The following is a 13,608-nucleotide window of genomic DNA, read 5'->3' as shown; positions in this document are numbered from 1 at the left end:
TCTTTACTGTGAAAAAGGTCAACGTCCCCAAATTAACCTGACAAATGTTGTTGACAGACCGACAGACTGGATTATATACAAAAATGCTCCTTCAAGTGTTTTGATTAATCTTGTGGAACTACATGTTATCACTTCTAAATGTAATAATTCCTGAAATGTTTTACTACTTTTACATAATAATACAATGGAGTGTGATGCTGTTTGCTTTGACAGCTGAACAGTTCAAAAGATATTCACAGTAAAAATGTACTTTCACAATAATCTCAGCAGCCCAGAAACAAATCACATGTGAGCCTCCAGTCACCAATGTTAGGAGACTACTTTCACAATAAACCACGTTTTATTGACGCCTAAAAGCATACAGTACATATATACATATTTTTTCATATTATTTACAAAATAAAGATCATGGCTGTGCTACATATGTATAAAAATATGCATGACATCTTTATAAATATGTACACAATGTGCAAAATGTATGTATGTATGGCATACAGAGGATGACAGAGACTTGGCAGATGTCTTACCAGTTACAACATTTCAGACCAAGAACAACGGTTGAGTGCGAGACTGTACCGTACAGAAAACACAGAATTAGGTAGGCCCAAATCAATATTTGCTTGCAATGATCAACATGTTGATATGGCAAGTGCTGAAGATGAATCTGCTGTACTGTGACATCTCGTTATAAAGGACTGACAAAATATAAAAATGCACCAACTGGTCTAAGGCACTGCATTGCAGTGCTAGAGGCGTCACTACAGACCCTGGTTCATTCCCAGGCTGTGTCACAACCGGCCGTGATCGGGAGTCCCATAGGGCGGCGCACAATTGGCCCAGCGTCGTCTGGGTTAGGGGAGGGTTTGGCTGGTGGGGTAGGCCGTCATTGTAAGAATTTGTTCTTAACTGACTTGCCAAGTTAAAATAAGGTTCAATAAAAAGCGTAAGGCTATGGCCTTATTGCTTCATTAACATTCTATTAAGAGCATACACAGATTTGACATGGTTCAGAATCAAAATGTTTTTGAATCCAACTGTCACATTTACAACATACTTATGTTGATTTTGTCCATTGATACACTTGGTCATATAATTCTGATATGGATGGTAAAAACAATATACAGTAATCTTCCTCTTGCGTATATACAGAAAAAAAATACTATGATTTTGTAACATTTTAGAAATACGATAATTTTTGTTGGTCAACAGTAGATATTAACTGATGTTTCACTGCCTTATTAGGCAACAATGGAAAAACAAAATTCCTTACTAGCCCTAAACCACAGTTCCAAACATTTGGTTCCCAATGGTCAGAGACCGTGTGTACAGTATGTCATTACTACCTGCCTATGGGTTATTATTAGTGTTTGACTTGTTGGATAAGAATGATTGTTCAAACAATGACAGAAAAATAAAAGCCATGGTATTCTAAAGTGCTGTACAGTACGACCGTATTAATTCTATACAATATTGATCAGAATAATATTTGGATTGAGATACTGAATATTAGAAACTCGTTTGGCATGATATGCCAGGTAGAACTACACAACCCCAGTTTCAATGTATCATACATATAATCAGCTTCATGGTCGAATTCATCCATAAAATGGTAGCTATGCCAGAAGCTACGGTGTAGTCCCTTGTAGTTTACCCTGTATGCTGGGCACACCACTGGGGGTGTCTGTGCATTTTGACCATATAACCAAACAGGACAGATGGAACAGTCAGAGAAAAGCTGTTCTGTGAGCCAAACCTTTTAAAAACTCAGCCTGTAAAACGTGTTCATTTGGCAAAGGTAGTGCTGTCTGATGAACGTCCAACTCCATAAAAATGAAGAGGACTCAAAATGAGTTGCAGCCAACTCAGTGACAGAGACAAATATAGCCGGATGTCAGACACTTATTAAAACGTGCATTCAAGAAGACACCCTGACACACATGCAGACACACAGACATAAGGGACTCTTACTGACAGACAGACATGTAGGGCTGGGCGATATATCCAATTCATGTTTTTAACATTCAATCGAGTTAAATCAAGTTTTTATTTTATTTTTATGAGCATTTATGTCCGCTTGTTCTCATGTTGTCTTTTTGATCTCGTCTCGTTCGCTCCTTCCCATTTACACCAGAGATCTGTATATAATGATGAGATCATCATGTCTCCGCCCTAACAATGGGAGTCGTCGTCGCAAAAGCGGGAAGGCAGGCGATAAGCTCAGGTTCAAAATAAGCGCATAGAAACGCATTGGGCTTATTTTGGATAGATTTTGGCGAGAGTGAAGCCTCTCGCTTCGCCTCTTTCTCCCAAGACCCTCCCCCCTTCCACTCACAACAACAAAGATGAGATATCACTTCTTCCTCTCTGTCAAATGGTTTCAACTCGTTATTTGCATTTGAGGTCTGGTCCAACATAAATGTGTCATATGGACAGCGAAACACATGGAGACACTATTTTACTGTAATAGAGAAGTTGTAAACCTTTCGAACCGTTTCAACTCTTTCAATTTAGTGCAGAGAAGACACTACTGAAACAGATGTACCAATGAACATTCATTCTGGAAAATGCTCAGATTGTCGCACGCTTTACGGTACCGCTAGCAGCATTTTAGCCAAATAAAGATTGCTATACTAGCTGTTTAGTCTGTGTTTTATAAATATGCAATACACATAAAACAATTATATAAGGATTTGGCAACTCATTCTCATTCTGTGAAATAAGGTAGGCCACTTGATTTCAACATCTGAACAGAGTGGGCAGGCTACTATGCTGTTCAAACAGTTAGAGACGGACACAAGGTTGTGTTCATAACAATTACAACTGTTTTGACTTGTTAGCTGAATTCAGAACTTGTCAAATTATAACTAGATCTAAGTTGGCTAAACTTGAAATAGAAATATTTGCTGACTACTCACGAGCACGTGGGCGTGTGCATGAGAGATTGTTTATGAGACCCGTGTTCATTTTCTATAATGCCTGCTACATGATTAGTGAATGTACATTATGCATGGTTATGGTTAAATTTGTAACAAAAAGAGCCTTTTTATAGACAGACCTGAAAGCCAGATCAGTGATAATTGCAATAAAAGCAAGTACAACTATTTTGATAAAATAACGTAATGATTAGTGGGTCTCATGTTTGTGGAAGGCATATATTCAGCCTCTGTATAATTTACAAAGCTCTGAATTGATTAGACTATTGGTGACTGTTTTAAATGTAGTGTATTTGACCTTTAATTGTACAACAACGCTTAGAGAAAACATAAAAATGTGTTTTGATATATATTGGGAATCGCCCATAAGTTTGAAAAAAATAGAGATTAGTTTTAGGCAGGGGCACAACTTTCACTGTGGACCGGGGAGACATGTCTACCCCATATTCTGAAATTGCATTTTTGTCCCCCTGTTTTATCATTTGAATGTAATACAAAACGAGGCAATGGCATGCTTTAGAACCATGCGGACGCCTCCGAGCGGTCGGGTAGGCTGGAGTGTTTATTCGACTGGATTAAAAAATAAAATAATAGTAATTTATGTCCCCCCCACTTCTAAAACCAAAGTTGCGCCCCTGGTTTGAGGCCATTTCGCCCAGCTCTAGACACATGCATACTTTCACACAGAGACAGAACCACTGACACAGAGACAAAGTGCAGAGAGTTGACAGACAGAATTCAGGACAGACAGAAAAGTATAACACCTCTGTTCTCCAGAGGTCATGCAGCCTCATTAAAACATGTCAAACACTGTAGAATACAGTTAGCCTGAGTGCCAGTCTTTTTGTGCCATCATGCCACCTTCTTGTCACTCATTGCTATGCCAAACATATCTGGCTTGACAATGAGTAACAGAGTTGGCAAGAGCACAAACAGAGATGGAACCAGGCTAGCATACAGTAAGTACACACATTAACCTGTATGTAGTATACCTGTGTGATACCATATTTGGTCCCTCCCCACTGATACGTCAGTTGTCTTTCAGAAGATAAAGCTGCCAACAATGTAAAGTCTCCATTTACATTCAGACGGATCAACTTAGATTGAACTGAAGGCGCTAGTACACTGAGATAACCAACAAGTGCATCAACATTGTTTCAATAAACCGTTAAATCTACAAAATCATTATCTGTGATTCACATTTCCTTGTGAGATGGAGGTATAAGGCCCGCCTCCTTAGTGCATAGCTCATAGTGGGAGGAGACTACTCCTCCTTGTCCAATAGGAGTGAGTCTGTTCTCGGCGTCAGTTCAGTTCATTGCTTAAACAGTCCAACTGTCTCATCCAATACAATATGTATCAGAAGGGTCAGAAAACCCAAATATATGTATGTCGCAATAAAAGATCAGTGTTAAACACAGCCTTGTAATCTGTGAGGTTTACATCTGTCAGTTATGCTGTCTGTCGTGGCTTGTGTACAACAGATCTGTAATAACCAAACAGCATGCGTCCACAGAGAAATGGCTGTAGATGAACACCCTGTAATATGACTGATGTGAAAAGCATGCTAAGTTAACACATCCACGTGTTCACCGCAAGGCAAGCTGACCACCGTACAAGCTGCCTGTCAGGAGTTGTATGGTGAAAGCTTTGCACAACCCAGTGAAAACTCCAGGAGGGCTGAGGGAACATCTAACCTTGTTCTAGTTGAAATATCTCCATCATTTACAGGATATTTCCATAATGTCTGCATCCTTGTTCATTTGCCTCTGGCCCCAGTGCTCTATTAAGCAACACCCTATGCCCCCATCACCGGCTGGCCAATCCTAGGATATGGTAGCAAAATATAAACAAGATAATTTTGTGTTAAACCCCCACCAAAAAATAAAGTTTTAAAATGCACCAGGACTATAACCTGACTAACCAAGTCCGGATTCCTTATGTTGAGTGCCTCTATCCCTTTTCATTTCCTCAACCGCTCCTCTCCTCCTCTTCTCCTCTTCTCTCGGTCCCTCCATCCTTGTCCTCATCCATCTCTCCATCAGTCCCAGTGCAGCTGCAGGTCGTGTGTATCCAGGAAGTCTGAAGGAATCCCCAGTGGCGTAAGCCCCCGCGCGGGACCGGGCGGCATGGTTAGGTCCAGCCACTCCATGTTGTCCAGGGCTGTGTCAGACATGCCCATATTGAGGGAGGAGGGGGGAGACGTGGAGTCGCAGAAGGACAGCTCCGAGGTGTCCATGGGGGAGTAGGGTTGATCCAGAAGCTGGGACTGCAGCTCCTCGATCAGACCCAGGGTGCGGGGGTCCGTGGTTGGGGACGGATCGTTCAGGGTTCCCTCCAGGAAGGCCTCCAACTGCTTGTCTGAGGTCATGGTGGCCAGGCTTGGGAGATGGAGGGGGTCGACGGGCGAGATGGGAGGGGGAGCTACCTGGATCTGTGGAGGGGGCCTGGACAGGGCGGTGTTGACAGGGAGGGTAGTGATGTTGGCTGTGATAGGAACAGTCTTGGTGCTGAGAGACAGAAGGTCCGGCTGCTGGATGAAAGGAGTGATCTCTGGACAAAACAGAAGATGGGGTGAAATTTATCAGTTATATTAAAAGACAGGCTTCTTTAATGTTAATGTCGAATAAGAAAGTGCAGCCTTATTACTGTTTACAGAGATGAAAAGACGAGATAGTCATGACTAAGTCAGTCCCTTCAGGGTTAGGACAAGGAGCTAAAGGTGTAAACCTTTCCTGATGCTGTGAACTCTCACCTCCACTCTGAATCAGGATGTCAAATAGGTCGTCCATCTGCTGGCTGGTTGCCGTGGAAACCTGAGAAAGAGACAATAAGGGGGTGGAGATGCATGACCAATAGCATTACAGTCTCTGAGGTGTGACCAATAGCAATACATTCCCTCAGGACTTCGGAGAGCACCTCATATATTTATGAATGTGTGTGTGTTATTGTATGAGTGCAGTGGTGGAAAAAATACCCAATTATTATACTAAAGTAAAAGATACCTTAATAGAAAATGACTCAAGTAAAATGACTCAAGTAAAAGTGAAATTCACCCAGTAAAATACTAAAATCAGCAAAAAAAGAAACGTCCCTTTTTCAGGACCCTGTCTTTCAAAGATAATTCGTAAAAATCCAAATAACTTCACACATCTTCATTGTAAAGGGTTTAAACACATGCTTGTTCAATGAACCATAAACAATTAATGAACATGCACCTGTGGAACAGCTTACAGACGGTAGGCATTTAAGGTCACAGTTATGAAAACTTAGGGCACTAAAGAGGCCTTTCTACTGACTCTGAAAAACACCAAAAGAAAGATGCCCAGGGTCCCTGCTCATCTGTGTGAACGTGCCTTAGGCATGCTGCAAGGAGGCATGAGGACTGCAGATGTGGCAAGGGCAATAAATTGCAATGTCCGTACTGTGAGACGCCTAAGACGGCGCTACAGGGAGACAGGGCGGACAGCTGATCGTCCTCGCAGTGGCAGACCACGTGTAACCACACCTGCACAGGATCGGTACATCCGAACATCACACCTGCGGGACAGGTACAGGATGGCAACAACAACTGCCCGAGTTACACCAGGAATGCACAATCTCTCCATCAGTGCTCAGACTGTCCGCAATAGGCTGAGAGAGGCTGGACTGAGGGCTTGTAGGCCTGTTGTAAGGCAGGTCCTCACCAGACGTCGCCTATGGAGACAAACCCACCGTCGCTGGACCAGACAGGACTGGCAAAAAGTGCTCTTCACTGACGAGTCACGATTTTGTCTCACCAGGGGTGATGGTCGGATTCACGTTTATCGTCGAAGGAATGAGCGTTACACCGAGGCCTGTACTCTGGAGCAGGATCGATTTGGAGGTGGAGGGTCCGTCATGGTCTGGGGCGGTGTGTTACAGCATCATCGGACAGAGCTTGTTATCATTGCAGGCAATCTCAACGCTGTACGTTACAGGGAAGACATCCTCCTCCCTCATGTGGTACCCTTCCTGCAGGCTCATCCTGACATGACCCTCCAGCATGACAATGCCACCAGCCATACTGCTCATTCTGTGCGTGATTTCCTGCAAGACAGGAATGTCAATGTTCTGCCATGGCCAGCGAAAAGCCCGGATCTCAATCCCATTGAGCACGTCTGGGACCTGTTGGATCGGAGGGTGAGGGCTAGGGTCATTCCCCCCAGAAATGTCTGGGAACTTACAGGTGCCTTGGTGGAAGAGTGGGGTAACATCTCACAGCAAGAACTGGCAAATCTGGTGCAGTCCATGAGGAGGAGATGCACTGCAGTACTTGATGCAGCTGGTGGCCGAATTCCGAATTCCTCACAAAGTAAACCAGACGGCACCATTTTTTATTATTTTTTTTTTTAGACAGGGGAAGACTACAACACTCAGACATAATTTACAAACGCATGTGTGTTTAGTGAGTCCGCCAGATCTCTTGATCTCTTGTTCTCTTGATAAGTCTGTGAATTGGACAATTTTCCTGTCCTGCTAAGCATTCAAAATGTAACGAGTACTTTTGGTTGTCAGGGAAAATGTACGGAGTAAAAAGTACAATATTTTCTATAGGAAAGTAGTGAAGTAAAAGTTGTCAAAAATATAAATAGTAAAGTACAGATACAAGTATTTTTACTTAAGTACTTTACACCACTGTATGAGTGTGTGTGTTCACCTGTGAGAGGTTGTTGGCCTGCTTCAGGTTGCGTGTCTGTATGACTGCATCCTCGTAGCAAGGGGGCTCCCTGGTCATGGGGGGCTGGGTCACGAGGGAGGAGTGTTGGAGGATGAAGGTGGGCTGGGATGGAGACGGAGAGGGGGACTGGAGGAAGAGAAGGAAGATAAAAACATTGAACAAACACAGCCTGCCTTGCCTTCCCTATAACCGCCACAGCCTGCCTTGCCTTGTCTATAACCGCCACAGCCTGCCTTGCCTTGTCTATAACCGCCACAGCCTGCCTTGCCTTGTCTATAACCGCCACAGCCTGCCTTGCCTTGTCTATAACCGCCACAGCCTGCCTTGCCTTGTCTATAACCGCCACAGCCTGCCTTGCCTTGTCTATAACCGCCACAGCCTGCCTTGCCTTGTCTATAACCGCCACAGCCTGCCTTGCCTTGTCTATAACCGCCACAGCCTGCCTTGCCTTGTCTATAACCGCCACAGCCTGCCTTGCCTTGTCTATAACCGCCACAGCCTGCCTTGCCTTGTCTATAACCGCCACAGCCTGCCTTGCCTTGTCTATAACCGCCACAGCCTGCCTTGTCTTGTCTATAACCGCCACAGCCTGCCTTGTCTTGTCTATAACCGCCACAGCCTGCCTTGTCTTGTCTATAACCGCCACAGCCTGCCTTGTCTTGTCTATAACCGCCACAGCCTGCCTTGCCTTGTCTATAACCGCCACAGCCTGCCTTGCCTTGTCTATAACCGCCACAGCCTGCCTTGCCTTGTCTATAACCGCCACAGCCTGCCTTGCCTTGTCTATAACCGCCACAGCCTGCCTTGCCTTGTCTATAACCGCCACAGCCTGCCTTGCCTTGTCTATAACCGCCACAGCCTGCCTTGCCTTGTCTATAACCGCCACAGCCTGCCTTGTCTATAACCGCCACAGCCTGCCTTGTCTATAACCGCCACAGCCTGCCTTGTCTATAACCGCCACAGCCTGCCTTGCCTATAACCGCCACAGCCTGCCTTGCCTATAACCGCCACAGCCTGCCTTGCCTTGTCTATAACCGCCACAGCCTGCCTTGCCTTGTCTATAACCGCCACAACCTGCCTTGTCTATAACCGCCACAGCCTGCCTTGTCTATAACCGCCACAGCCTGCCTTGCCTTGTCTATAACCGCCACAGCCTGCCTTGTCTATAACCGCCACAGCCTGCCTTGTCTATAACCGCCACAGCCTGCCTTGTCTATAACCGCCACAGCCTGCCTTGTCTATAACCGCCACAGCCTGCCTTGTCTATAACCGCCACAGCCTGCCTTGTCTATAACCGCCACAGCCTGCCTTGCCTATAACCGCCACAGCCTGCCTTGCCTTGTCTATAACCGCCACAGCCTGCCTTGTCTATAACCAGCACAACTTACCTTGTTTATAACAACGACTCATATAACTAATGTAAGATTTAACAGGATTATAGGGAGAAAGTGGAACTGGAAAGGTTGATGTTTTACAATGTGTATTTTGCATCACATTTAGCCTAGAAGATGTTTTCCTAATAATACACCTAAGCATACCTTGTTGACAGGCCCATTGGAGAGGGTGTGGTTGGGTGAAACCCCCCGGGGAGAGAGCCTGTTATCTGGGGAGCTTCTCAGGAAACACTGGGGATGCATGTCAGGCCCTGTCTGGTTCTCCACCATCCCAGAGCCAGGGCCGTTGCACGCTGTGAAAGTCTGTAGAAGAGAGACACACAATAAGGGGTTAACCTTAACTTCATCACCAATTCTACTAGATCTCATTTCAAGCAGGTTTCAGATCCATATTTTCCAGGAACTGGTCCTGGTGTGGTATGACTTACCTGCAGCATGTGGTTATGATTAAGTATCTGCTGTTGAGTTGAGGCCTGCCGAGTCTCCATCTTGGTGGTGTGTAGCTGGGGCACTGAGGCCTGGATCAGGCCTGGGGCTTGATTTGATATCGTAGCCTGGAGGACAGGCATTAGGATCTGGGTAGTGCCATCCTGGGCTGCAAGCAGGGTCTGGGTGCCAGGCTGGCCTACAACCTGGGACATTGCCCCCTGGTGGCTGATGAAGAACTGTGGCAGGGTAGGGGTGAGGTAGGGCTGGTGCGGGGGCTGGGGCTGGGAGTTGCAGAGCACATCCTCCAGCTTCACCACAGTGGGAAGAGAGTGAGGGTGAGTCTGGGGAGCCATGATTGAGGTAACCATGGCTGAGCAGTTAGGGAGGACCCTGTCTTCCAGTTTGACCTTGTTGGAGGTCTGGATCATGGGGACAGGGTCTGTGGAGGGTCCCTGTAGAGGCTGGGTCTTCTCCACCTCCAGCTGCATCTTCAGCTCCTCCACCAGCCTCTGCTCCTGCTCCAGCTCCCTCATCAGCTCCTCGATCTGACGCTCCTTCTCATGGAGCCGCGGGTCCTTCTCCTCTGGGACACCCGGCCTCAGGGGGGACATCCCCACGCCTGCACGACCGGGACTAACCCTCTGGGGGCCGCAAAATAGCTCGGACACCCCTCTGTTGTCTCTAAAGGTGGAGAGGTCTGTGGGGATTGGGGATACTGGGGGTGTGGAGCTCATGCTCTCTGGTGCCAACTGATGGGCAGCTAGGAGAAGTGCGGGGGATGAGCTGACCTCCATGGGGACTGAGGATGGGAGGGTGTTCGGGCCGGGGGTCAGAGCTGGGGTGCTGGGGCTCTCCTGGTAAGGCTTCAGCCTCTCGATGAGATCAGTCTTGGTCCCTGACACAGGGAGGCTTCGCAACTTCAGCTCCAGTTTCAACTCGGCCACCTTCATGTCCTCCAGGTTGGGGGGCAGTTGGCCAGGCTTGCGGTTGGATAGGCTGTTGGGGCGGACAGGGGTGGGAGGCGGGACAGCAGGCGGCAGGGACACCACTATAGAGGTCGGCAGACCGTTCACAGCGCTGCTCTGACCCTCAGCTACAGGCCTGAAGGAAGAGAGGAAGCAAAACAAGGGGAAGGAGGGAGAGTAAAGATGGTGGAGTGAGCGATGACGAAGGAGGGAGAAGGGAAATGAGGGAGAGAGAGAGAGAGAGAGAATGTGTTAGCAATATGAAGGGAACTAAGGAGGTTCCTCTGCCTGGTGCCTCAGTACACAGTCAGTCAATGGAACAATGCAGAGTTCCAACAATAACTGACATACACAGTTCTAATGGGCCTTGGACTCCCACTAAGACAACATCCTGCAGGTTATTCATATCATTACAGAGGATTTGTTATTGGAAACTAGCTAATTGTCCATTTGCCATTTGGGCCATTGGAAACAACAACAGCTGGGTTGCTTTTTAGGTACTTTCCAGCTAACATAATGTTCTCTTGTAAACCTTAGTTTGAACAACAGGTAGACGGATCCGGTCCATTTAAATAACACATGCACTTGGTCTCCCACCGACAAAATAGAACTTTGGCCCTAGGAGTGTCAGAAGTGATTATGAACATAGTTTGTCCCTGAAATGACAGTAATATCCTACTTTAAGGGTGCTGGGAGGATGGTGTGGTAGTGCTGCTGCTGCTGCTGCTGCTGGTGGAGGATCTGCAGCTGGAGGAAGAGCTGCTGCTGGTGGAGGATCTTGGCGTAGGATGAGTCCATGGGGGCTTCGCTGGCCTCCTGTTTCTGGTCCTGGGGGACATACTGGTGGTACTTTAACTTCTTGACCCGGGGCTTGGGCTCCTTGCCCTTCTTACTGCGATTCCTCTCCCCCGGCTGCCTGGGCTGGCTCTGCTGTGGGATGAGAGGAGAAACTCCAAGATAAAGAAGATGCACATGCTTCAAAGCTACAAGTTCTTTATATGAAACATAATTGCATAACAATGTGACACGAGATGCTCTTTACACAAAATAAAAACTAAAATACATTGCCATAGAAACAACCATCATCTAAAAAGGGATTTCCTTTTTGGGTTCAAAGTTATGCTTTTACCACTGGGCACATTCCAGTTGAGAACTGAATAAATGAACCCAGGTAGACTACAGGGTCAGTCTGCTTTTACCACTGGGCACATTCCAGTTGAGAACTGAAGAAATGAACCCAGGTAGACTACAGGGTCAGTCTGTACACTCTAGGCAGAAAGGTCAGTTGGTGTCTTTTAGTGCAATTGATTGGCTGTGTTTTGTCTCCCATTTTGCAGGTTATAGTAGTTTGGTTAGTCTTAGACTTGTTTTAATAAACAGGGTCAACTCTGACAATATGTGTTTAGAAGTGACTTAAGCACTGTATTTTTCAATGACTGGAAGATGACTGAATTCAGATTTGAGTACAGAAAGATACATTCCAAAAAATGTAAAAGACCTTTATTTATTCAGCGATTTGGATTCAATGCTAGTTCAAAGACTGAGCTTTTGTTTCAATGTGAACTTAGACTTTTGGAAAGTCTAATTCACTAAACAGTAGACAGAATAATGTGTCTGCTTACTTTCACTAGGGTGGGCCCTGGCTTTTGAGAAGCAACAGTGGTGACTGGCTGATGTGCGGGAGCTGGGCGACTAACTGGTGGCTCATTGGTGGAGAGAGCTTTGAGGAAGTCTGCTGTTGCCTGGGTGACAACAGGGAAGGGCTGGGACAGAAAGAGAAGAGAGGAAAACATGAACATTTCAGTCATAACAGGTAAGCCTGTTTCATGTTAATATTATTTACCTCAATTCTTAATTCTTACAATCCTTCTGGGGTAGACAAAGAATGAGGAATATTATCGTTATCGTTCTGCCCCTTAACAAGGCAGTTAACCCACTGTTCCAAGGTCGTCATTGAAAATAAGAATTTGTTCTTAACTGACCTGCCTAGTTAAATAAAAGGTAAAGTTAAAAATAAAAAATATATTAAGGACGCAAAGCTACCAGTAATTTACCAAAGTTATCGGAATCTTCAGTAATTTATAATATTCATTTTCTATATCTGTGTCCATATTGTCCATGCATTTCTAGTAGCTAGACCATATGGTTCAAGAGAAAATAGCCTAATTAATGAAAAAAAGCATCTAATCAACAATGGCATTATTTTTCTATTAATTCCGCAACGTTTCAACTAACGTTTTTCACAACTGCTAGTTTGGCACCAAAACATTTACCACAAAGACATATTGACATAGTCAAATAAATAAGTGTATAAAAATTATAAAGGATGTTTCATGCTGAAACCCTCATATTAAAACACATTATTACATGTACATTTTAGTAATTGAGCAGACGCTCTTATCCAGAGCAACTTACAGTAGCGAGTGCATACATTTTCATACTGGTCCCCCGTGGGAATCAAACCCACAGCGTTGCAAGTGCCACGCTCTACCCACTGAGCTACATGGGACACCAATGGTATTGTATAAGTTACTGGTTTATATTTATGTTTTACAGCTTTGTCATAATTTTTTTTTAAATCATGTTATTTGATTATTTTCATTACAGACACCTAAAAAGCCAAAAGATATCTTTTACAATTCCCCAAAAACCTTGAAAGCTACCAAAATACTAGTAGTTTACTGGTAAACTTAGAAAGTTTCCAGTAATATACCCTTCCTTTGCAACACTAGGTATGATGAAGCATATGTATTGTCCTTCAAGAGGATATTTGAGTGGATAAAGATCCTCCCTAGTCCCTACCTGTAGGATGGTATGGTTGTTGGTTATGGTGGGCAGCGGTGGTGGACAGGGGGTCTCCAGGGCCCGGGGTTCCCCAGGGGAGGGTGCGGCGGCCTGGGACTCGTGGCTGGCCGGCTGCTCTGGAGACAGGGCATCCCCGCTGTCCTCCTCAAACCCGTAGGCGTCCAGTGCGTTGGGGTAGTTTACTGAGGGACCAACACAGTCAACATTAATACAGAACACTAACTAAGGACCACGTTAAAAAGAGAGAAAGGTGAATGAAGAGGCCTAAGAATTGTGTGATCTGGGCCCGTTTAATGCTGATCTAGGATCAGATTTCGACTGTCCATATAATCTTATTCATTATGAGCTAGAAAGACAAAACTGATCATAAATCAGCACTCCTA

At 45.4% G+C, this 13,608-nt stretch overlaps 1 protein-coding gene across 1 annotated transcript in view; it reads right to left on the bottom strand.

Moving 5' to 3' along the window:
* Positions 1 to 321: 321 nt before the first annotated feature.
* The window catches only part of LOC106609573 (myocardin-related transcription factor B), a 56,019-nt gene continuing 42,732 nt past the window's right edge, over positions 322 to 13,608 (bottom strand). The window contains exons 7-14 of the mRNA XM_014208526.2: positions 13,223 to 13,407; positions 12,043 to 12,183; positions 11,100 to 11,350; positions 9,455 to 10,556; positions 9,171 to 9,329; positions 7,612 to 7,758; positions 5,689 to 5,749; positions 322 to 5,486 (exon numbers count right to left, since the gene is read on the bottom strand). Of these exons, the coding sequence (XP_014064001.1) occupies positions 4,975 to 5,486; positions 5,689 to 5,749; positions 7,612 to 7,758; positions 9,171 to 9,329; positions 9,455 to 10,556; positions 11,100 to 11,350; positions 12,043 to 12,183; positions 13,223 to 13,407 (2,558 nt within the window). The 3' untranslated portion in view covers positions 322 to 4,974. The remainder of the gene's footprint in view (positions 5,487 to 5,688; positions 5,750 to 7,611; positions 7,759 to 9,170; positions 9,330 to 9,454; positions 10,557 to 11,099; positions 11,351 to 12,042; positions 12,184 to 13,222; positions 13,408 to 13,608) is intronic.

Source organism: Salmo salar, chromosome ssa01, assembly GCF_905237065.1.
Source record: "Salmo salar chromosome ssa01, Ssal_v3.1, whole genome shotgun sequence".
NCBI classification, from domain to species: Eukaryota; Metazoa; Chordata; class Actinopteri; order Salmoniformes; family Salmonidae; genus Salmo; species Salmo salar.
This window is presented reverse-complemented; position numbering and strand designations above follow the sequence as displayed.